At 39.0% G+C, this 25523-nt stretch overlaps 1 protein-coding gene across 5 annotated transcripts; it reads right to left on the bottom strand.

The window, feature by feature from the left end:
• Positions 1-266: 266 nt before the first annotated feature.
• On the bottom strand, positions 267-25190 carry LOC148024789 ((R)-mandelonitrile beta-glucosyltransferase-like). 5 transcript variants are annotated; one of them, XR_015693259.1, is made up of 3 exons: positions 24532-25189; positions 6110-6340; positions 5645-6027 (listed from the first exon to the last, which is right to left on the bottom strand). XR_015693259.1 is itself a non-coding variant. In XM_087693774.1 (2 exons), exons 1-2 carry the CDS (start codon positions 25025-25027, stop codon positions 373-375), a joined length of 504 nt encoding a protein of 167 aa, XP_087549900.1. In that variant the 5' UTR covers positions 25028-25184; the 3' UTR covers positions 267-372. The 5 variants fall into 5 exon arrangements, 4 of the variants coding, with proteins under 4 accessions (XP_087549900.1, XP_087549899.1, XP_087549898.1 ...); XM_087693774.1 differs by lacking the exons at positions 5645-6027; positions 6110-6340 and adding an exon at positions 267-380 and having other exon boundaries at positions 24532-25184; XM_087693773.1 differs by lacking the exon at positions 6110-6340 and having other exon boundaries at positions 5650-6027; positions 24532-25186.
• Positions 25191-25523: the final 333 nt, after the last annotated feature.

The raw sequence follows: 25523 nt of genomic DNA, 5'->3' as shown, positions 1-25523 counted from the left end.
GAATTATCATGTCTTTGTCCATAAGTGTAAGCCTATGTGCATGAGCAGCACATACATAGGAATCTTGAAAAAACTCAATCAAAAAATCTTTTGTGGCCTCTTGAACAATTGAGAACTACCATTGTCTATCCAAAACTATCATGACTATGCTTGTCACAACTTTCCTTAACAAGCCTCTGAAAAGGTAGGTTTGGAATTGCACTATCCAGAGCCTTTATTACACTTCTAATCTCCTTTAGACATCTAACTTGCTGTGAAAACTTTCTCCTTGGCTTTGATTTTCTTGTAAGTTTGGAAGACTTATAGGACTGATGGATCTTTGAAGCAAGACCTCTAGGATCAACTTTCTGCTTTCTTGTAGTAGCTTTGGTTCTAGCCATCTGAAATCTCCACATAAAACAAAAAATAACTCAAAATTAGGAAAGATTCCCAAAATCTAATATAATGTCATTTGCAATCACTTAGTGGTAAACAAACACTCTTCAAATAGTTTCAATCCCAAGCCAATCATATATTTGTACTTTGACAATAACTTATTTTATCAAATGATAAAATTAAACTTTAATAATTTATCAAAGTTCTACTTACCTTCTACCTTAAATTTCTATTGAAAAATATAGCCCTCCGACGTATGAAATACGACCTGGGGAGTTTGGGTAAGGGAGACATACGCCTTTTCACATTTCATATGTCACTTTTTTTGTGTGAAAATTTTAGCCAAATTCAAAAAAATTTGAAAAATAAGTCCGTAAGGAATTAGAACACAATATTAATGAGTTTGGGAATCTCCCAATTCCCATTTTTTGAATAGTAAAAAGATGGCACCCGGATAACATGTCCATAAGTTTCTCAAAACCATATGATGTGACCTATCGTTGGAAAGCACTTGAAAAATGGAATCTATTGAGCTATAGAGCACTCGATTTGGAGTTATAGTGTTCAAGTTATGACAAATCCAAATATTTGACCACATGTCCCACACTTATGGGAAATTCCCATATTCCCCAATATGGTGTTTTAGAATATGATTTTTCTATTGGACTTGTCAAGATCTTTTAAATTTCTTGTTTCTTGTACACAGAAGCATAGTAATCAATACATTTAGTTACTCAAACCAATCCCAACATAAGATTGGGCTATTTTAATAAGTTGTAGAGCCCTTCCCGATGTATGAAACACGAGATAGCTACTCTGCATGGGGAGATCTATGCCTTATCGTATTTCACTCAATCAAACTTTTTTTAAGAAAATTTGGATAAGTTCGAACAAGATTTCAAAGAAAAATTTGGCAAAAAAACATTGATATTGAGCTTACTAAGATTTTTTAAGAAAATTACACTTCTGAGACTTTAGCACATTTTGTGCGGTGTGATGAAATCCTACCCTATCTGGAGGGTGCTAAAGAATTTTTTGTTGTGACAAAGTCGTCTCCTGCTGGTGTTTCAAACTAGGGAAAGGGCTTGCTCTTCGAAAAAATGCTTTTGTGGTCCTAAAATTGGTTTTTAAAGGACCTTTGTTCACACATCTAACTGCTTTAATATGCAATTCACTTGACACGTGTGTTGCATAGATCGTTGTTACCTCAAAACTTGTGCCACATATCACTAACGTTTTTGGACATGATGGTGCTTTTATGGCACCGTTTTTTGGGTGTAAAGGAGAATTTTTAGCCTTTTCATTTTCACTTTAAATACAACTCTTCTAAAAGAGTGCATGGTTTTTTTCTGAACAAATGCATGGTAACTGTTGACACATATATATAAGAACTTAGGCTCGTGTTTATGCAAATTTTTCTTCCAAGAAATTTGATTTCTCATCCACAATCATATCCTCAACAAGGCATCGCAAGCCGAAAGTAAGTGCATTCTCAACAAGACCCATTTAAATTGAGGAAGTAATTTAATTTTTAGGTAACAAACTTATATTATCACTATTTTTTTGCAATATTTTGAAAATAGTTCAATGAGTATTTGGAGGAATCAAAGATCATTAAAATTGTTATTTTTCATCTGAAATGACCGATTTTCGTATGAAACGCGAAATTATCAACTTGTAGACGGTTTTGGAAACCCGTTGTCACGTTTTATGAACCCTCTAACTAAAATAATGTTTGCCCAATGAAACGTGAAATGGTATGTTTCCTCTGCTACCTAAACTGTAAATTTTCCTTTCATAAGGCACTATTGTTTTGTTTTGTACAATTTAATATGTATGCTATGTTATCCAAGTATTTGCAAATGCGGAGTACGATATATGGATTTAGACATCCAAGATGAATGAAATAAATTATCATTGTGGCTCATTGCTCTAGTTTCACACTGATGCTTGCTCAAGTTTTCATATTGAGCATGTCATAAATAGCTTAGAAAATATTTTTGGATGTGAGAAAATGTGAATTCGTATATTGTTTCTCTAAACTTGTGTTGTTGTTTTCAAGGTTTGGGTCTCTAAGTAATCAGGATGACTAAATGGAAATTTTCTCTAGATGGAATGGAGAAAGAGGATGTGGAGGATACTTGTGATGAAAATCTCTTTGATTTCCTCCATGCAATTGGAAATTCATCCAAATTTCTTTACATCAAAGATATGCTTAATGTTTCTTTTGATTGGCAAGAGCTCTTTGAAGGATCTTGAAGACAAATTGAAGGATTACATGGAGTTTTATGATAAACATGTTAAAGGCCTAGAGATTGAGGGATTTGTCTATTATAGTGATGTAGTGGAAGCTATCAATGCTACTAGAACAACTTTGCAAATAAGGTTTAACCTTATTGATGAGGAATTTAAGAAGTGGAAAGCAAATTTCCCTTTTCATCGAAATCAACATCAATTTCTTCTTGTATAGAAGGATGTTTGATTTCTTGTATATCTTCAATATATGAATAGTTGTTCTTTAGACACAATACAAGAGAATAAGATAGAGAATATTGCAAGCAAAGATAAAGAGGTTGAAGAGAAGGGGGAAATATTTTAGGAGGATGTTGAGAACCAATTAGTGCACAGATTTGATGTTGCTTTGTTCAAAGTGAGAACATTACAAAAGTGGAAGAAAAGGAGATAGAGTTGAGTACAAAGATTGAAACAGGTCCTCTTGAATGTGTCCCAATATTTTCTAGTGACCTCATCAACAAAAAGAGATATATATTGCTAAATGATATCCAACACCTTTTGATCTTAGAGAAGATTACTGCTTGGAAATTATTGTAGCATGGGGTCAAAATAATAAGAATTTTATATGTTATGAATAGGAATTGCTAGCAAGTCTCGATGTTGAGGGAGAGAATTTTCAAGACAACTCTGTAGCCTTGTATTCATGTATTAATCAGATCGTGGAATATGAAAATGGGGGGATACCTACAATGGAAGAATTCTTACAAATTCAACAGAGACTTGGTATTGATAACATGGGGTATGAAGAGAAACTGAAGTCTCCATTAGAGGAGAAACCAAAAAGTTCAATAAATCTTTATGATGATAGTCTTCTTTAAGAAGATGAAAACCCTAAGGTATGGAATATAATTCTAAGATATCCATTGTGGTTTATATTAGAGTATGTTATGTATTATAGACACATATTATTGGATATTGACATCTTACACTATTGTGGTTTATTGTGCAAAAAGAAATTGAAGATGCAGACAACTTTCTTGGAAGAGACAAGGCCCATTGAAGCTTGGCAAAAGTCAAGGCCTAGGTCATTATATTGGAAGCTTAAATAATCAAACAGTTGCAATTTATCATAGGAAGTTGTCAAGCTCTCCAAGCCAGCCAATGATGGCTTTGAAAGTTATCTCCAAGGTGATTGGATCATCCCAAGTTTTCAATAGAGGATCAGATAAGATAATTTTGGTGGAGAAGGAAGAAGCTGTAAGAGTTTTTGGCTTCATGCCTGGATATAGTGGATCTAGGGTAGGATACTTTGGAGTTTTTGGCTCTTATTTACTCTCCCATGTAGGAGATGCCAAGAATTTGAAGCTCCTTCCAGGCTATAGGAATCAAGAGTTCTTGAACTGTAGATGTCTCATTGAATGGGATGAAACAAAAGATTCCTCTAGAGGACCTAGTGAATTACTTGAAACTAGAGACTCTTCTGCAATAACAGAGTCAAACTAAAAGATGTCAAGGGTTTCTTGAAACCCATCTTTTTTAATCTCTTTGTCAAGTTTGTAACCATTCTAAAAATATTTACTTTACACAAGTTTAAATATCCCTCTTTTCTTCTTTGGGTGACAGTTTATATAGTCCTTGCTAAAGATTATGTATTACATGATGCAGTTGCCTCCACATCTTGTGTCTAAAGTATTTTTTTCTTGCTTGATAATGTGATTTTTCCATACCTTGGGTTGACCAGACAGATAGAGATCCATATTTCTTGATAAGATATGGAGCATGGTTGTATAAAATATGTTGTATAGTTAACAAATAAAGAAAGTCAATTAAAAAACCTTATATGAGTTAGACAATAAACAAAAATACATATGCAAACTTCTTACCATATAGTGAGTGAAGTGTTGATTATCCCAAGCTTTTGTCATTGTCTTTTTAAAAATATTCAATTGGTTTTTGAAGTTTTTGAGATCATCATCATTCCATTCACTTTTATCACGATAAAATAATACTTTGTCTAGTGTTTCCCAAACATTGGCTTTTCTATTCCGAGCTTGTCCATTATTAGCATGATCCTTAATTGCATTATGTAGGGACTTCCACTGATTGTATCTAATAGTTGAGCCACCATGCCTAGAGTTTAACTTACCAAGTCTCTCATGAAAGCCTAGAAACCTTCTAGCCTTCACTCCACCAATAGATGGCTTTTTGGGAATACAATTGCCATCCTTAGAATTTTCAAGATCTGGTTCAATAACATCATTACCACCATGTAGACCAATTGAAAATAAGTCTTTTTCAATCTTTGTTATATCATCTGTTTTAGCTGATAATGGCTTCAGATAATGGCTTTAGCTTCCATGCAAATCCTATATAAAGATGAATAATCTTTTCAATTATCCGGCAAAGTGCATGAAGTGTACATATATGGGCATTCACTAAAGGAATATCTAGGACTAGCAAAAAGTGTGGATCCTTGTTGTGCCTAGAGAGAGCTCTATTCCAATTACTTGAGTTCAACTCTATGGATGGGGACATGCAATATAGGCAAGGAGATCTGGAGTTGGCTCCCTTTGATACATTGTACATACATTTGAGTGTCTTTAAGTCACTAGCTATGTGTCACTCAATCTTGTAGTTCCCAAATCCTTCAACAAATAGCTCTTCTCCTATTTATTGTCTCTTAATAACATCATATATTCTTGTTCGATGAAAACCTAATGCAATATATCAAAATCCTCTATATCTACTTCGAATACTCGTAGCCACCATATGTTGTATTCCAATTGAACACTAAATGACATTGAGTGATTGTAGTGATCTGATGAAAGTGCTCTATTCATCAAGGTACTAGATACCCTCTCTAATTTTGTGCATTTTAAAATCTCACTTTCATCAAGTTTAACCACAAATCTAGCCACTCCTTGTGTCTCTTTTAGTGACAAGTCATAGAATCTGATCATTAAACATTATAGGGTGGAAAATTTAAGGAAAATATTATTAAAATAATTGAATATAACTTTCTTTTTCTTGCCCTTGAAGCTAGCATTGATATAAAAAGGCTCACCCAAAATCTCCATCACTTTGTTATTCATTCTCTATCTAATAGTTCTAACCACATATGGCCTTGTAAGTATGTAGTTGCGTACTTGTCCTTGCTTCATATTTGATTGTAAAAGCTGAAAAAGTTGTATATAAGCATCTCGACTGATACGAATACTATCTAGTGTCTTTTGCATTTTGCACTAACTCACCATCCAAAGAACAATTCTCTATAAATGACTCCAAGCATTGTTTCTTTGCCTTTTTAAATTTCTTCTTCTCCAAAATATCTTTTGAACCACTGAAGGATGAAGTTGATAATAAAATTGAGATGCTTTTAAAGAATCTCTTTCACTTGCATTTGGTTGAAGAAAAGACCTAAACAAAATCAATATCACAAATCAATACAATTAATTATAAAAAACCATATTAAATATTTTTAAAGTGAAAAAAAATGTACCTTAGTGGTTGGATTCTTTTACTGCAACCACCTCCTCCTCATTTGAGACTCTCAATATTCTTAAGAGCCTTTTGTCGATTTCGAAGGCCTAAATTAGTTTACTTTCGTTGATAAAATTTGATGCTTTTCTCTAACGAATGAATCCTCTGTTGACAACCCTCTCTAGCTTTTGCAACAACTTGTTGTTATGTTTTAATAAAAGATAATTCTCCAATTTGAGGACATCCTTTTCTGCAACCAAGTTAAGTGTATAATCTGAAAATCCATTATAACCATCACCAATGCATCTTAATAATGAAGTGCTATTATAGAAAGATAGAGTGCTATTTTTGCTAGGATCTTTGGGATATAGCTTGCCATCTAACCAAAGATCAATATTCTTCTTTCCTTCAAACCTGAGTATATGTTTCATAGACTCTATAATAGTAATGGGTTTTGTTCTCTTCCTTATTGGTTCACACTCACTATCCAACTCAATATGAAGATGATAGAGAGGTCTTTTACTAGAGCCATAGAGATAATTGGATGACTGATCAATACATAAGGATGTGATTAGAAGATTGGAATGAAAAACTATGTGAATTAGAAATAAGAAGAAAAACGAAGAAGAAACTAGTAAGGGAGTGAGAATAAAAGAAAGAAGGGATGTGATCATTGGAAAGAAACAAGGGAGTGAGAATGTAGGGAAGAAATCAAATGTTGAACAAAATTCAAATTGAATATTAGTTTTCACTTTAATGAGGATGAGTAAGATCTTCATTATGACAATCTTTGTCACCTTTATGGTGGCCTAGATTTCTAGGTTTGATGTGACCACGAGAATATCACGACAATGACATATTAAATTTTTTTTATATATTTACTTACCAAAATATAAATGTTTTTAGAAATCTAAAAAATGATGTTATTTTCTTAAAAAAATTCTCTCTCTAGGATCACTTACAGGTATTTTTGAGACCTTAGAACTCCCCTAATGTTAGGCAACATGCAAAATCTCAACATGTCTATCGATAGAGACCACACCTTGCTGCTTCCAAACCGCCTCAACCTAGCACTAGTAGTGCCCCAAGGACATCACAAGTATCAACCGACATAACATCAGCACTACAAACCACGCCTATTGCACAAGAGGCTAAACTGCACCCTTAGGGAGAATCAATAGAAGTTGACACCAGTCTCACTGAGCTATCTAGTCTAGTCAAACCCCAACCTCTTGCAAGCCTTAGACCTTCTTACGAGCGACAATCCATCCTTACCTTGGCCTCTAACTTAGCTAAGAATACAGGAGATGATTTGGTCACTTACATTCAACGTTTGGATGCTAAATTTACCATGCTTGCAAAAAGCTATGAGCGATTAGACGTAGGTCTTTTAGAAGAGCCTTTAGCAATCGAAGCCCGTACACTACCTTGCACTTGGGAGGAATCCAAATTCTTGTTTGTTAAGGCCCTGACGAGAGCTAAAGAATTAATGGAAAATGAAATTTCTCATGAGCAAACACGCAAACAACAACTCATCACATCTTTTGACAAGAGCATGGTCTCTACCACAAACCAAGAAATTGAAGAGTTGAAAACACTAGCCAACAACGACTCCTCTTTCTTGCAAAAACGGTATACTCTTCGACTTCAATGGGAATAAGAGGGTTGCCAAATCATGACCAATGTTGAGCAAAGAAGTGCAATCAAGACCTCTAAGTATAACCCAACTTATGTAGCTCCCACCTCCTATAGGATATTGGCCATTACTCACAATTGACCTCTAGAAGAGCATGTCATGACCCACCCCTATTTAGATTGCATCCTTACTAAAGAAGAGCTACACATTGCCAGCACAGTTGACTCCGATGACTTCCTCATAGATATCTACATCTACATTACTCAAGCAAGCATCCGATCTTTCAACATGGACCGCTATGCTAGCTTGGAGTACAACAATCCACACTTATACACTTGGCTCATGTGGAAGCAAAGCACCTTGACATGCACTAAATGCCCTTAATTCTTCGACCTATAATCCTCGAAAGGATTCACATCATTCGTGGGAGGGAGGGGATAAGGTGGAAACCAATTGGAAATCAAAACACCAAAAAGCAAACAAACAAGTATGGAAAGGAAAAGAAACAACAAGAGAACTTTAAAACTAAAACCTAAAAATGGGAAGAAGACAAAGGTGATTTTATACTTAAAAACAATAAGGAGGAAATGCTTACTTGGAATAAATGAATTCCTTGAAGTGGAAATTGTGTGGCAATCCCTTTGTCTTCTTATGGAGAAACCAATTTTACAAATGAACTAATGGAAGCTTGTTGTGCTACGACAGGAGGTAGAAATGGCAAGACAACAAGATCATGCCCATTGACTTCCATTCACAGAGGAAGAGAGAAGATGATACATCATTGTCCTCGAGAACTAGGCCTAAAATTAGCTGAAATTCAAGACTATCCCATAATGTCAACAAGGTGGTGGCCGAGGAGAAAGCAGTTAGAAGAATCGTAGAACAATGTAATCTTACAAAGTACTTTGAGAAGTAGGAGACCGACTACAATCAGTGTGTAGAATTCTTGAGAACCTATGACTCTAATAGAGCATCTGGCACCATGACATTGGGCGGAGGTAAAGAGGCAAAATAGGTGTAGGTAGGAGCTGAGCAAGACCTTGGTGGAGAAGGCACTAGGGTTAGCACCCAAGGTGGAGAGGAGACCAAAAAGAAATGTCTATGCCATGCCCAACATGAACATGGACCAATTCTTAACAAATGATGGCATCAACATCTAGGATGTCCCTGATCCTAATGTGAGACTCTAGGCCAAGGTCATTCATACATTGTTTTCAAGCTAGAGGTACAACTCGCTCATGCACATGAATGGAGTGCCTCTATTGGAGAGCCTGGCAACCCATTTTCCCAGACAAGATTGACTGGAATGGCTATGTGCGGAAGACAATCAACCAATCTTCTAGAGCACTAGCCTTAGGGAGCATGCTAGGTATCAGAGAAACCCTAGCATCAAAAGCTGGAACAGAAAGAAATAAACCTACCTCAAAAGCTTCATTCATAGGTTCAATGGAGTACTAATAAACAAACCTCATCTAGGAGGGAATGGGAGAAATGGTAGGCAAAGAAGAAATTGGAGAGACAATCTAAGAGGACACTGCCTCATGAGTAGGAATAGTCCAACAAGGGAACAGTAAGTGAGAAGGAAAATAGATATTACACAAACCCTAACTATGTATTGTGCTGGCAGCCATAGCCAGAAATTTGAAAGCTTGGCATCCTTGTTCTTTTCTCACTACCATCATCAATAATTATTTTAATCACTCTGACATTAACTCTGAAGTCTATTGTAGATTTGGAAGTGCCCAAGGAACCCCAAAAATTACCCAGCAATATCAAGCCCAATATCAAGATCTTCAAGACATAGTACTCATACTCAATCAGTGTCTCTTGGCACTTGCGTATTTAGCTCACTCATGACCAAGATATTCAATGAGTTTACCTTAGCTACTCAAAAGCTCATTCTCAGCACTTGTAATGATTTAAAGCCCTATTGATAAAAAAACAAAGTCTCAATTTCTTTGTACAAGGATAGACACTGCCCAAGTGTTCTCATGGTAAGACCTCCTTCTAAGATGACTCAATTGGAGTAGATAGCAAAGTTTAATGGTGAACACTTTCACACCTAGAAGGAGAAAACCATGTACCATCTCATGAGGAAAGACCTCTAGGATCTCTTTGAGGAAGGTGATGCAGATGACAAGAAAGAAGATGCTAAAGAGGAAGATGTTGCAGAAAACCAGCCTAAAACAAAGGCATGGAAGAAGATGAACAACAAAGCTCAAGGTATTATTGCATGGGGTCTATCAGATGATGTATTACACCACATCTCTGGCTTCAGTGATGCAAAGAAAGCATGGGAAAAACTTGACAGGATCTTTTGTACACAAGAAAAGAACTCAAAGGTAAAATTACTCATGTAGTTTTATAAGTTGGATATAAAAGGCAATTCATCTATGACTGTACACATCAATAAGTTCAAGAGCCTTAAAAACTTAGCTTACAACTCTTAAAAAGAACATTGATGAGGATGAGGTAATAGCAGTGCTACTTGCCAGTGTTAATCATGAACCATATGAGAACCTTGTTTCAACACTAAGTAATGTTCCCAGTCTCTCACTCTTAAAGACATTGAGCACTCACTACTTGATGGAGAAAGAAAATTCAAAAGCAATGGTGTAAAAGAAACCAGCTCAAGGGATAACCTCTTGTACACAAGGGTACTTATGCAACAAAAGGACGTGGTCGAGGATTCACCACCAACAGCAACAAGGACCGAATTATTTGTCATTACTATGACAAGACTGGCTATGTAGCCAGTGAATGTTTCCACAAGAAGAGAGAAAAACATGTGCAAGATGATCACCATCAAGGTCAGTTTATGAGTGAAGAAGAAGAAGAAGATGCTTTCGCCAGTATCAAAAAATTTTGACACATTGTTCTAAAGAAATTGTATCTTTTCCATAGTGGATCATGTTTTTCCCGTAGTGGATGTTTTCTTTCCCTTAGTGGATTTGTATTGAAAAAAACCTTGCCAAAAATGTAAAATTTCAAGCTTGACTTGACTAGGTTGCCCATGAGCTAGTCTCCCGATCCATGTCATCATGTAGGGAGGGCAAAAGGCAGCAAGAGTAGGAATTCATCATTTGAGGGGGGGTGTTGGAAAATAGGTCAAATGATCTATGCTGCATGATGAGGAGACTTGTATCCCATAAGAACACTGAGGAGAGTGGAGAAGCTTGAAAGCTGTAAAGGCATGTACTTGGTTCACTTTTCAATGCAATGCTATTGTACTTTGTACTTCACTATGAGTCCCTGACATGTCCTACTTGGGATTGTGTTTATGAGTCCAAGCATTCTATCTTGGAACCTAATTCAATCGAGTAACAATTAGTGTTATTTGCCTATGTTGTCATGGTTCCAGTTTCTACATTCCAACCTCCATAGCTACAACCATGCTCGAGATCCATGTCCTTCAACAAGCTCTAGGAATACACATGTTGGTAGAGTAGCCCTCCAAGTAGGAGGAGTTGGTTGCCATGAGCCTTTGAGGAGGAGAAGGCCCAAGCACTAATGCCTAAGTGCCAGACACCGCAACACCACACCAGCAATGGACAACAAGGGCAAGAGCCCATTATATCCAATCCTAGCCATTCTCATGCCTATTTCTATGGATGGAAGCAACCTTGTGGCTTGGGTGCAGTACTTAGTTAGCAATGTACAAGAGATTGCACCTGCGCTCAATGAAGGAGCCCCTCTAGCGCAGGAACCAAGAGACCAACTATAGATGTCGAATCAAGACAAGACCCAAAGAGCTAAAATAGAGGCGTCCACAACGTCCACTTTACAATAGTGTCAGCATTCGTGGGCTACAATGAGTTTGTTAAAGATGTCATTTCATAGCTGGAGAGAGGGCTAAGGAAGAAAAGAAAATTGTAGCAGCTAAATTGAAAGTGGAAAGAGAGTCATTGGCAACCTTTGAGCTAGAGAGGATTCACCAAGTGACCAATTATGAAAAAGAGATATGAGAGCTGAAGGAAAAAAAAGAAAAAGATGAAGATAGGTGGCAAGCAAGGCTCATAGAAGAAGCATAAGAGCTAATCAGCTTACAAAGGTAGTACAAACTACTCATCCTACAACACTAGGACATGGCAGGGCAGATGAGAAGAGATTAAAAAACCCTGGATCAGCTCATGGTAGGAGAAGTAGAGAGAGCTCAGGCAAGAGAAGAGCGTCAAATAGAGACAGAGGAAATGAGAAATAAACTACTGATGGGGATAGAGGAGCAAGGAAGGATGGAAAGAGAAATGAGTACTTGAAGGAGAAGAAGGAAAAAGTGACTCAAATAAAAGTGGAGAGACCAAGAGGCAATCATAGCGGCCTTATCCCAAAGGTAAAGGGAGAGCCTAGATGAGATGAAATAGAAGGTCGAAGCATGGGTAACCCAAAGTAGTGAAGGACAAGTAAAAGACCTAGCACGCTATCTAGCCCATGCATAAGAAGGTGACAGAGTGTTAGCTGAAGGCAGGGCAAAGGTTGCAAAAGTGAGGTTGGAAGCCCAACAATGCGCCTTCGTTAGTACCATCTTGGATGTCACACAATCAGAAGAGGAGGAGGCTGTTGAAACTCTAAAGTGGAATCTGGAGATCACCCACCAAGCCATAAAGTATGGATTGTGTGTCCAACCACAATGAGTGGGAACTAACCTGAGCTAATAGGAGTAATGACTATATCTATTAAGGACACAACTGATGGTCCAAGAGGTGGAGGTGTTAGGCTTTAAGGAGGAATAAGGACCACAAGAGTCAATGGGAGAGGAAGAGCAACAGGTATTGCCACTAGAAGAGGGGCAACATTTTGAACTAAGGCAACAAGATGAGGAATAGGTCCCACAACCACTCTCTCCAAGACCATAAGCTTGGCAATAAGTACTACGTGAGGATGCCACTGCGGCTGAAAGAAAAGAGGAGGCTAGGAAAAGAAGGAAGAGGCTGCTAGAGTAAGCATGCCAATTCACGAGGTGTAGTTATCCATATTTGTCAACAACTCCTGTGAATGTACACATGAACCTAAAAGACTATGTGTAAAGTAGAAACTTCCTTAGTAAATTTCTTAAGCCCCCAGCCTCCTCTCATGACTCAGAATCCAAGGATTAGTTTCTCACACACATTCTAAAAAAAGAGAAGAAAATCAAAAAGGAGAAAAAGGGAAAAAAAGAAAACAACAAAGAGAATGAAAAGAGAAAAAAGAAAGACAAAAGCAAGAAGCAAAAAGAAGATCAAATGGAAAATGGGGAAATGCACCTCACTTGATGAGTGCCACAATCACTGTACCTAGGGGTCCTAAAGCTAGGCATGTTTGGTGGCCTTGTTCGGCCTGACTCCGTGTCTAAGCCCCTAGCCCCTTTTGTTACCCACTTCACGCTTAGGACACATCAAGGGCAAGACATACCTAGGGAGTTCACACTCACCTATGGTTAGAATTGTCTCCTTGAGCTACACTCACCACACCTCCCTTATGCACGAACTCGGTCCTCAAGTGTGGGACATCACCCCAAGCTTGCATGTAGTGTGACCCAGCTCCTAGTTCCACTAGTAACGGACACAATTCACCACATGGTAAGATAGACACACCCCCTAGAGGCAGAGCACTTTTCTTTCCCTTTTCAGGTAAATATGAATGCGACCAACCACCGACCTCAGAGATCCCCATCAACCACTCAATATACCCTCAATCTCCAAAGCTCAACTATTCTGACAAACTTCTCTTCCATGTCAAATCCCCGCAAGAGCCCCATCTTCAACCATATGACAACCCTTCAATCACCGAACCCTCACCAACAAAGACCCACAGGTGCCATGGGACCGGCACTCAACTAGGAGGGAGGTAATATTAACCCCATTTCAAGATAAGGAAAAAAAAAGAAAAAACAAATCCAAGAAAATTCAAAAATATAGACCCAACGGAGGAAACAAGAGGAAAAAAGGTAAAAGATACAAAGGCAACCTCAAAGAGGCAAAGGGAAAATGACATTTTAAAAATGAAAAGGTGCCGCCAAATTTTATAAAAGAGTGTCAGGCTCCCTCTTGTGCAAATTGTAAAGAGTAGACATGCATAGGTGAAGGGATAATATAAATAGAAGGGAATAGAAAAAGAGGACCTTGGCAAGATTCTCGGTCATGTAAAAAGGGGATGGGTGTCCAAAGGGACAAGGGCATGTATAAAAACCAAAAAGTGAATGGAAGAGCTCATTCTTGGTGTGTGGCTAAAGTGGATCTCTTCTTTTCTTCTCCTCTTCTCCTTTCTTGTGCTTGTGCTTATGCTTGTGTTTGAGAGAGGGAACGTGAGAGTGTGAGGGAGTGAGTGTGTGAGCATGAAGGACCGTGGTGGAGAAACTCTCCATTTTCTCCTCTCTTCTTCTCTTATCTTCTCTTCTCTTCTCTTGTCTCGCATATGTGGCTATGGAGGATGGAGCTTGGAGGTAGAGGATTGATCTTGCTTAAGCTTGCATCTCGGATCGTGGAGCTACTGGAGTGCTTGAGGGAGGAGGCTACTCAATCAAACATCAAGGTAAGCTCACTACACTCCTAGGGTTGAGAGTGTGTATGGCAACAATGCTCTAGCAATATGCCACAAACCATAACTTTCACATAACAGTCACCTTTCTCTCTCTTTAACCCATCCACTTTCTCTCATAAAAATAGCCAAAGTCCCCTGTGAAGCTGTAGTCTCTCTATTGGCACAGATGTATTGAGGTTCTATAGGCTACCTAGTGGTTTTGGGCTTTATAGGCTTAGCAGCTTGAGTTTCCTATGGCTTTGATTTCTTAACTATTGTGCAGTGTTGTGTAGACAAGTTCGAGGGTGGTGCTTGAGTTGTGCCCTTGGCACTCTTGGATTTAGGTACGCATATCTAGGTATTGCCATCATAATAACATTATGCTTGCAATAGGGCTTTGGGGATCCATCATGGCTTGACCTTTCGTCTATGCCAATAATGTATTCTTTGCCTCCTAGGTCTCGAGTATGAGTTTCTAGCAACACGAGGTTGTGTCTGCTTACTTCTAGGTGGTGGTCCTTAGTGCTTAGACACCCATTTGAAGTTGGTTTCATTGGCCTTGATTACACACTCGACGGTTTGTGGGAAGTGAGGCTTGGCGGGTTGTGACAAGTTACAACCCCCTCCTTAGACCGGTTGTAGGTTCATCTATCGGTGGCTTGCCGCATGGCCCTTGTCAAAAGCTATAACTATGGGTAAGTTTTCAATCAACATTGTAATGTGTCTACTTCTTAAATGTGTGTCCTAACAAAGATTCCTTACTAGTCTCCTTTGTGTTTGGCAACACATAGAAGACCATGAGTTTGCGATAGAGACTGCAACTTTGCACTTTCCCAAAAGTGAGCATGATTGACCCCCAACTAGGTTGAGTTTAACATTTGTGGGTTTTAGTTGTGGTCGACCAATGAGAGTCCAATGATCTTGAGTTAAGATATTAAAGTCGGGCCCCCTCATCAATCAATGTGTCTAAAGTATACATTTATTGGATGGTGACTATTATGCATAGGTAAGCAGGTGCTACTGCTTTCTCATCTTTGGCCTCAATCTATGTAATTGTGGCAACTCACACATTCAATGTAATGATCTTCTGGCCTCTTTAGTGGTAACTCGTCAAGTAAATTGTCAGCAAAACAATCTTCATACTCCTTTAAGAAACTCATTCATATCTGAGATAGACTCTTCGATTCTAAATTCTAGACTCTTTGTTAGAATCTTTGACAAAAATCAAGCATGAGGTAACAAACTCTTTCAATTGTGATTACTCAAACAAGACATGGGAAAAGAAATAACTAATGAACTATTCTATGGGGGCATCATAATAATCTTGTAAATACTCTCCAAATAGGTGAGACTTCAAATATAAATGTAGAGGTAGACAATGATGATGATGTGAACTCCTCTATCCATGAATGAATTAGAGAAAGCAAAACATATTACAAAGGTAATAGAGGACATTTAGACAAATTATGTTGCAACTAATTCTTATGTGGTTAGACATTTGTATAAAAACTAACTTCTCAACTCTGGTATGAGTTTTCTAATGTAAAGCCAAAGACTATGATGTACTCTAACTTAATGCAAGCTCCCAAGTCTTCAATGTAATTCTTTGATAGCGACAAGATGTTGCATCACATGACACAAAAAGTGTTTTACGCATGATACAACACACATTGCTTGAGATATAAATCTATCATGCATGAGTACTTTATTAACACTCCATCACTTTTGATTTATCAACACTCCAAATCTTAATTACGTTGTACTTGATTAGTCATGATCCTTTCATTGTAGTAGCAAGTTAGCTATTCAATCATATTATTTGATAACTAGTCATGAATGGACAATCACCAATAGAAAGTGAGCTACCACATAATACTACTGATCCCAACATGCCATTCAATTTGCTCAATGACTCTCGTATGGGTTAAGTTTATCAAGTGCATGAATTCAACTCTTGCATTGTTCATCCCTTGATGCATATCAAAATAAAACATCCAAAGCACTCATGCTCACCTTACAATCATTTCACCTAATTCAATTACTTGACCACTAATTTGCCTACTACTTTGTTGGTTCCAAATTGCCTCAACCTAGCACTGCTAGTGCCCCAAGGGCATCACAAGCATTGTCCATCATTACATTAGTACCACAAACCACCCCTATCGCACAAGAGGCTAAATCATGCCCTCAATATCAATTGAAGTCGTTGACACTAGTCACCAAGCTATCTAGTCCAGTCAAACCCCAACCTTGTGCAAGTCTTAGACCCTCTTATGTGTGGCAATCCATCCTTACCTTGGCCTCTAACTTAGCTGAGAATACAGGGGATGACTTGGTCACTTGCATTCAATGTTTGGATGCTAAATTTACCATTCTTGCTAAAAGCTATGAGCTATTACACTTAGGTCTTTTAGAAGAGCCTTTAGCAATAGAAGCCCGTACACTATCTTGCACCTACTAGGAGGAATCACAATTCGTGTTTGTTAAGACCTCGATGGTAGTTAAAGCCTTAATGGCCAATGAATTTTATTGTGAGCAAGCGCAAAAATGACAACTCATTACATCTTATAACAAGAGCACAATCTCTACCACAAACCAAGAAATCGAAGAGTTGAAAACCCTAGCCAACAACGACTCCTCTTTCTTGCAAAAATGGTATGCTCTGTGACTTCAATGGGAACAAGAGGGTTGCCAAATCATGACCAATGCTGAGCAGAGATGTGTAATCATAACCTCCAAGTATGACCCTAACTTATGTAGCTCCCACCTCCTATAGGGTATTGGGCATTACTCGCACTGACCTCTAGAAGAGCATGTCATGACCCACCCCTATTTAAATTGCATCCTTACTAAGAAAGAGGTACACATCGCCAACAGAATCAACTTTAGTGACTTGCTCACAGATGTCCTCACCTACATTACTCAAGTAAGCATCCAGCCTTTCGACAAGGACCACTATGCTAACTTGGAGTACAACAACCTGCACTTCTACGCTTGGCTCATGTGGAATCAAAGCACCCTGACATGTGCTAAATGCCCTTAACCCTTCGATTTGTAATCCTTGGAAAGATTCACATCATTCTCGGGAGGGCTGGGATAAGGTGGAAACCAATTGGAAATCAAAACACCAAAAAGCAAACAAACAAGTATGGAAAGGAAAAGAAACAATAAGAGAACCTCAAAACTGAAACCTAAAAATGGAAAGAAGAGAAAGTCGATTTTATGCTTAAAACCAATAAGGAGGAAATTCTTGCTTGGAATAAATGAATTCCTTAAAGTGAAAATTGCATGGAAATCGCTTTGTCTTCTTGTGGAGAAAACAATTTGGAAAATGAACTAATGGAAGCTTGTTGTGCTATGACACAAGCTAGGACTGGTAGGACAGCAAGATCGTGCCCATCAACTTCCATTCATAGAATAAAAGAGAAGATGATACGACATCGTCCTCTCAAGAACCGGGCCTACAATCAGCTGAAATTCAAGATCTTCCATAATATTGACAAGGTGGTGTGGCTAAGGAGGAAGCAGTTAGAAGAATCATAAAATAATGCAACCTTACAAAGTACATTGAGAAGTTTGGGTAGGAGACCTCGACTACAATTGGTGTGTAGAGTTCTCGAGAACCTATGACTCTAGCAACATTAAAGAGGCTAAATAAGTACAAGTAGAGCAAAGAAAGACCTTGGTGGAGAAGGCATTGGGTTTAGCGCCCAAGGTGGAGAGGAGACAAAAACAATATGTCTATGCCATGCTCAACATGAACAGGGAAAAAGACCTAACAAACGATGGCATTAGAATCTAGGATATCCCCAATCTTGACATGTGACTCCAGAGACCAAGGTCATTCATATGTTGTTTTCAAGCCATACACACAACTCGCTTATGCACAGGATTGGAGTGTCTTTGTTGTTGAAGAGCCTAGTAGCTCATTTGCCTAATAAGATCACCTGGAATGGCTATGTGAAGAAGAATCCCTAGCATCAAAATCTAGAATAGGAAGAAAGAAACCTGCCTCAAAATCTTTATTCATAGGGTTCGATTGAGTAATAAATGGCCCTCATCTAAGAGGGAATGGGAGAAATGGTAGGCGAAGAAGAAGTAGGAGAGACACCCGAGAGGACATCACCTCAGGAGCAGGAACAGTCTAGCGAGGGAACAGTAAGTGAGAAGGAAGAACATGAGACACCATCTAGCCAAGGAGGGCTTAAAAAGTAAAAGAAGAAGACCCCCCCCCCCCCCAAGAAGAAGTGGCAACAAGAAGCCGGGGAGAGAATGATAAAAAAGGAGAAGGCCGACTTGGAGAAGTCGCAAAAAGAATCAAAGAAGGCTGAAGAAAAGAGACGAAGGAAAGAAGAAGCCGAATTGCGAAGGATCCAAGAGGAGTCTAAGAGAGTTGAAGAGGAAAGAAAGAGGAAAGAAGAAGAAGAGGTAGACAAGCTACGAAGAAAGGAGGATGAAGACGTGGCTCCAGGAATATGCATGCTAGTAGAGTAGCCCTCTAAGGAGGAGGAGTTGGTTGCCATGAGCCCGCGAGGAGAAGAAGGCCCAAGCACTAGTGCCCAAGTGCCAGACACCACAGCACCAGCAGCAACGGATGACAAGGGCAAGATCTCATTATATCCAATCCTAGCCGTTCTCATGCCTCCTACCCCAACCGCCACATCCACCCAAGGCACCTCACCTACTGTGGATGGAAGCAACCTCATGGCTTGGGTTGTACCTAGCAAGCCATGAGGTTGCTTCCATCCACAGTAGGTGAGGTTGCAAGAGATTGCACTTGCACCTAGCAAAGGAGCCCCTCTAGGGTAGGAACCAAGAGACCAACTCCAAATGCCGAATCAAGACAAGACCCAAAGAAGCTAAAAATAGAGACATCCACAATGTCTATTCCTACAGTAGTGCCACCATTCATGGGGCTATGATGAGTATGTTAAAGAGCTCCTTTCACAATTTGAGAGAAGGCTAAGGAAGAAAAGAAAAGTACAACTAGAGAGGATTCACCAAGTGAATGGTTATCAAAAAGAGATATGAGAGCTAAAGGTAGCAAAAGAAAGAGACGAAGATAGGTGGCAAGAAAGGCTTGCAGAAGAAGCACAAGAGCTAATCAGCTTACAAAGGCAATACAAGCTACTCATTTCGCAACACGAGGGTGTGGCAGGGCAAATGAGAAGAGTTCAAGAAGCCATGGATCAGCTCGCGGTAGAAGAAGCATAGAGAGATTAGGTAGGAGAAGAGCATCAAAGAGTGGCAGAGGAAATGAGAAATAGACTACTGATGGGGATAGAGAAGCAAGGAAGATTGGAAAGAGAAATCGAGTACTTGAAGGAGGAGAAGGAAAAAGAGTCTCAAAAGTGGAGAGACCGAGAGCCAATCATAGCGGCCTTAGCCCAGAGGCAAAGGGGGAGCCTAGAGGAGATGAAATAGAAGGCAGAAGCATGGGTAACCTAGATTAGTGAAGGACGAGTGAAAGACCTAGCAAGATGTCTAGTCCGTGTAGAAGGTGATAGAGTGTTAGCTCAAAGCAGCGCAGAGGCTACAAACACAAGATTGGAAGCCCAACAATGCGCCTTCCTCAGTATCATCCCGAATGTCACACAATCAGAAGAGGAGGAGGCTGTTGAAACTCTAAAGAGGAAGCTGGAGATTTGTCACCATAGCCATAAAGGATGGACTCTGTGTCCAACCACAATGAGTGGGAACCAGCCTAAACCAATAGGAGCAACGATAGTATCTATTAAGGAGAGGGCTGACAGTCCAAGATGTGGAGCTGTTAGGCTTTAAGGAGGAACAAGGAGACGCAAGAGTCCATGGGAGAGGAAGAGCAACAAGTATTGCCACGAGAAGAGGGTAGAGAAAATGAAGATTTTATGCTCCAAAGTGGTTCATGGTGCAAAGTGATTAAGGCAAAAAAGACAAAGCATCTTGAACTTTGAGATACAGTGAAACACCAAGTTGAGTCTACAAATAATAAAGAAGTATCTAGCCATCACTTGGGCATTAATTCCATGTGCTTGGGGTGGAATTTAAGGCTATGAGACCTTAATTTATGTGGGAATACATATTGGACAGCCATGGAGGCCAAAAAAGACTCCAAAACCATGTGGTCATGCCTAATTTCAAGGGGCACTTATAGTTGGCCTCAAAGGGGTGCTTGTTCTTGATGTGATTTTCTTGATGTGTCTAGTTGTTTGGAAGAGAGAAAGAAGGGGAAAGAGTAGGGAAAAAATAAAAAATGCCATCATCTTGGGCATTTGATGATTGTTTTGTGTGAGATCCTCATCATTTCTCGTGTGTGATGGATGAAATGAAGCCCCCTTGCCATTCTCTACATGATGATGTGAATTTCAAGATCAAGCTCAACATGAAGTTTGTACACTAGTCTTCTTCTTTGATCATCCACTTCTTCTATTTTCCAAATTCCAAAGAAAATTGGTGATGCAAGTGAAAGAGTGGAAAACGCATGTGAGGATGAAAAATGCAAGTATTACTAATGCAAAATGAGAAGATGGCAAGAGAATATGGCTTCAAAGGTTCTTATTTCTTAAATATCTAAAAGATCTATGAGAGGTTGAATTTTTGAGACCCGAACCACTAAATTTTGCCTTTTTACATCAATATTTTTAGTCCTTTCTCCACCATTAAAAGTATGAAAAGTATTGATTCAAAAATGACAAAAGAAAAGAAATACACACACAAAAGTTTGAAGCAAAATATCAAAACACAGTTTTCTCTTACTTTTTGGATTTTTTGGATTATCTCACTTTAAGCTAAGTTGTAATTTCTTAGGAGTGCCACTTTTGAGTCCATATTATACTTAATGCAAACTCACTTTGAGTAGAAATCTCTCAGTTTAAGACCTTTATGATCTTATCAATGTCATAAAAATCTCATTTAGAATGTTTTTCTACCTTACTAATTGTAGAATTGATTATTAAAAATATTCAAAACAACCATATTATCATATTGAAATACATAGTCATCACCCTTATATGCATTTAACCTTAAGCCTATGGAACTATAAGGCTATAATATAGTCATATGACCAATAAGATACTTGATCTTATCATGGGTGCTAACATATAGTATCCTACTCACCATTAGTAAGAAGAATATGCATGACATTAGTAAGGTAGCATTAGTTTGGTCCATGGAAAAAGAAGCTTTGATATATACCAATGGCATCATCTAGCTAGAAGAGCTTTTGGTATATCAGACAATATTGTCATTCATATAAGACACCTCACTATTATACATGAATTCCAATACACAATGCTATCCGTGCATGGTTATGTATGGTACCAATGCAATTTCAATAAGTTGAGAAGGTAATGAGTTTGCATGTTTATCATAGCACGGAAACATACACCCATGTTCCATATAAGGAAACAATATGTACATGTAAAAATAAAATTTCATTGTGTGTGTGTGTGTGTGTGTGCCCCCTCTTCCTTGTAAAGTTAAAATGTAAGTTACATTATAGAAAGCATCTATTGAGATTTGCCTTTGTTAAGTGTAATATCAAACCAAATTCACGAATAAATAAATATGGCCTACTAATATGAACATTGAGAATCCTATCAAGCTATTAATAGCTCCCCCCCATTAAGCATAAGATTAGTGATTTTTCAAATCTTTCTTTAGTATGAAGGAATATTTGCTTTTAAATATTGAGGATTGTATTGTACCTTGTCATGGATATTCCTATAAACATTGATGATTGTATTGTACATTATCATGTCAATTTGATATTTGGAGTTGAGGGACTATTAAGGAAAAGGTAAAGAAAATTAAAAACTACTAATAAGTGCTTTTGTGTACATAGGTTTTTTCTTAAATACTACTACTTGAGAGATTTTATAAGCATATAAAATTTGATGAATTAGTGAAAAACTTTAAAAGACACGGTTGACAATTGAAGTTAAATATTGTGGCGCCCACAAAGGGAGAGAGAGAGAGAGAGAGAGAGTCAGCGACGGAACTGACGCCAAAACTAAACCACCTGTTAATCCCCACTTCCTTCTTTTATTACAGATCTGCTAAATGGGTCGATGGGGGTTGTTCTTTAATCACTGCAAAGAGCGAGGGATGGGAGTTTGCATACCGAAGGGCGTCCTGCTTCTGTTTCGGTGCTCATTCTTCATGTAACATCCTTACAACATAATATACATTTACAATAAATAAAATAAAACCAAACCTTAGATAATCTTCCTTGTAAATTATAAAATTAGTGTAAAATGAAAAACAAAGGGATTTTCTATTGCTTTTTATGAAGACACATAACCTTTACACGTTTGTAAATACAACTTTATCATGGCCTTTGAGGCTTATTCATTCTATTGTAGGCTTCATTTTGGCCCTTGAGGCTTACTCATTCTATTCTAGTTTTTGGGCCCAATGGACCACCCTAGTGAATGTTCTTACATTCTTCCATCTTATATTCCATTCTTTTCAATCAAATAATTTGCCTTTTTATTCATAGAATCCATGTTCTTCATATATTTGAATATCATGTGGGGCATGAAAATTTTAATAAGGGACGAGAAAGGGATACAATGTTAGGTTTTTGCATAAGTCATGTAAACAAAGTTTTATAAGAAAGCTAGTCAAAACAAATGTACATTGTGCACCTTACATGTCTTTTTCAAATTGATGGAGACCTCATAACATCTTCCTATGATCATTATGGCTTGTTGGACTTTGTTATGATGAAGTCGCCACTCTTGCTTTGATGGCCATAGCTTCTACAAAGTCATTAAGACCTTGTTCTGAGGATTGGCCCTTAGAAGTCACTACCCTTGCTAGCTTTTTTATAGATTGAGCTCTTTTCCTAATTTCTTTTCCTTCATTCCCAATCATAATAGACTTGATCAACATGTCCACTTTATCTCTTGGCACAATAGATTTACCTTCAGTTTTTAATTCAATACCAACTCTCCACACATCAACTACATATCTAGCATTCATGTTTTGTTCTCCGAATCCACCTGACCAAGCGAGGATGGGCACACCTGCACTCAAACCTTCCAATATAGAATTCCACCCACAATGAGTTAGAAAACCACCAACACTAGGATGAGAAATAACTGAGAGTTGAGGTGACCATGACACCACAAGTCCTCTTCCTACCATCCTTTCTTTAAAGGTTTGTAGCTTTGAAAGAGTGGCCGGATCCACATTAGATCTAAGAACCCAAAGAAAGGGTTGTTGACTATACTCAATACCCATGGCTATCTCCTCGATTTGCTGTGAGGACATGTGAACAATGCTACCAAAGGAGATATATAAGACAGAGCTTGGCTTTTGCATATTGATCCATTTAACACATTGTTGGTCTTCTTCCCATAAGCTGGTCCCAAAAGAGGAAGAAATAGTGGGATTACACATGAGGAATGAAGGAGGAAGTAAAGGACCAATAGTGATGAAGGAGTTCACAAATCTCTCACGAAACACATCTATAGCCTCCTTCTCAAGCTCATATATATTGTTCCCTAAGTTCCATTCTGCTTCTCTTCTTGTCCCTTCCTTAAATTGAGCTTCCACCCAATTAAACAAGTCAAAGGTAGATGTTCCATAATGTGATTGCAAGAATAAGGGAAGATCATTGGCAACCAACTTTGATAGCTTCAAACCTGGAATGCATGTCACAATTTTGGATCCTCCTTCATGATCACCTACATGTTAAATGAATGTGAGGATAGTTGAATTGCACAGTCGTCACTCATTCTCACAAAAGAAGTGTTAGGTTGTAATATCAAGTTGTTTGTGGTTTAAGCGTGATTGGGCTACATGATATGGCAATGCAAGCATTTGATAGTAAAAAGATAGGTGCTTATTAACTCGATAAAAAGGCATTGGACTCCTAGGAGGCTTCTAGGAACTAGGACCCAAACGTTTGAATTGTTTGGCCAAAGCATTTCTTCTGAAAATGATGTAGTACATCACTAGGGCTATAAGATGGAGAACTTCCTAAGGTCTAAAGCCGGAGAGCACACATATTACCTAAGGACACAAAGGTAGGAAATGAGACACTACTCTCGAACTCATATCGTACATAGTCTCGATTGCAAGGTGGTGTACCCATAGAAATAAGAAGACATTTGAAACGAAATCCCACCATAACTTCCACGTCGTGCATTAGGATGGCATGAGGAGCTTTTACGTAGGAGGAACCATACACGATGATAGCATTGTGAATTATGATAAACATCCTGAGCTTTTACGCAACTTGAGGGGCTGCAAGCCACCCACCCACCATGGCCTCCCCAACAATGCCAGTAATTTCTTGTGTTCAGAGGAAGCGATCTACATACCTGGCGGGAAGGGTATGATTCCGTCGGAGATGAGCTGGGGCATGGAGCAGTAAGCAAGGTTGGCGTGGACGGGTGTGGTCCACAGCACGGCACGTGGCAAGCCCAGGGCGCCCGCCACGTCCTGGACCCAGGCGGAAAGGCAGTCGGCGATAATGCAGGTGACGTGGCGCTCCTGCATGATGCGGGTGAGCAGCTGCTGCAGCGGCTGCCTCATGCGCGTCTCCACGGCCTCCGCGAACTCCAGCACGCTCTCGTTGGCGCGGCCGTGCCCAGCTGGCAAGCCATCCGGGATGGCCTCCAGGCGCAGGTTGGGCCACGTCAGCAGCTCCTGGTGGGAGGCGCCGTTGCGGAGGATGTGGCGGTGGTTGAAGAGGGTGTTCACGAAGGTGACGTGGACGCCGCGCTCCATCAGGCGCTTGGCGAGCTCCATCATGGGGTTGAGGTGGCCCTGGGCAGGGAAAGGGAACATAACTGCGTGAACTGGAGGAGGCGCCATGAGACACACAGAGAGAGCGAGAGAGCGAGAGAGCCCCTTGATCTGTTTATTACGCCGCGGGCTATCAGGAAGGGTAAGCTCGGCCGCTGAAATGTGCCTGTTGGCGTGTGATATTTAAAGCCAGTCCATCCAAAAGCAAGAGTTTTCAACTATTGGAAACTTACAACAACTATTGCTACATAAACTATCACTTCAATCACCATGTCATTTCAATCTTTCAATGTATCCAATCTCCTTGGACCCAACATAATGGCTCTCCATCCACAAAGTCAAATGCCAAAACTATGGCCTTCTTGAATTTAACATTGAACCATCCTCAAGTCATCATGAGATGGATCATGGACCCATGTGCTATTAACATAATGCCAAATCTAATCGACCGCAGCTCGAGATTGAAAGGCCCAACAAATTTCTTGGGCAGTGATGGTTGGGGGTGACCCAACTAGTTTTCTATTTGCTAAAGGAGTGGCTAATGTGCGTGTTCACGTTGATGTCA

Source organism: Lygodium microphyllum, chromosome 15 (assembly GCF_053477565.2).
Source record: "Lygodium microphyllum isolate KBCC chromosome 15, Lygodium_microphyllum_v1.1.10, whole genome shotgun sequence".
NCBI classification, from domain to species: domain Eukaryota; kingdom Viridiplantae; phylum Streptophyta; class Polypodiopsida; order Schizaeales; family Lygodiaceae; genus Lygodium; species Lygodium microphyllum.
The sequence above is the reverse complement of the archived record's forward strand: the minus strand, read 5'-3'. Positions and strand labels throughout refer to the sequence as shown.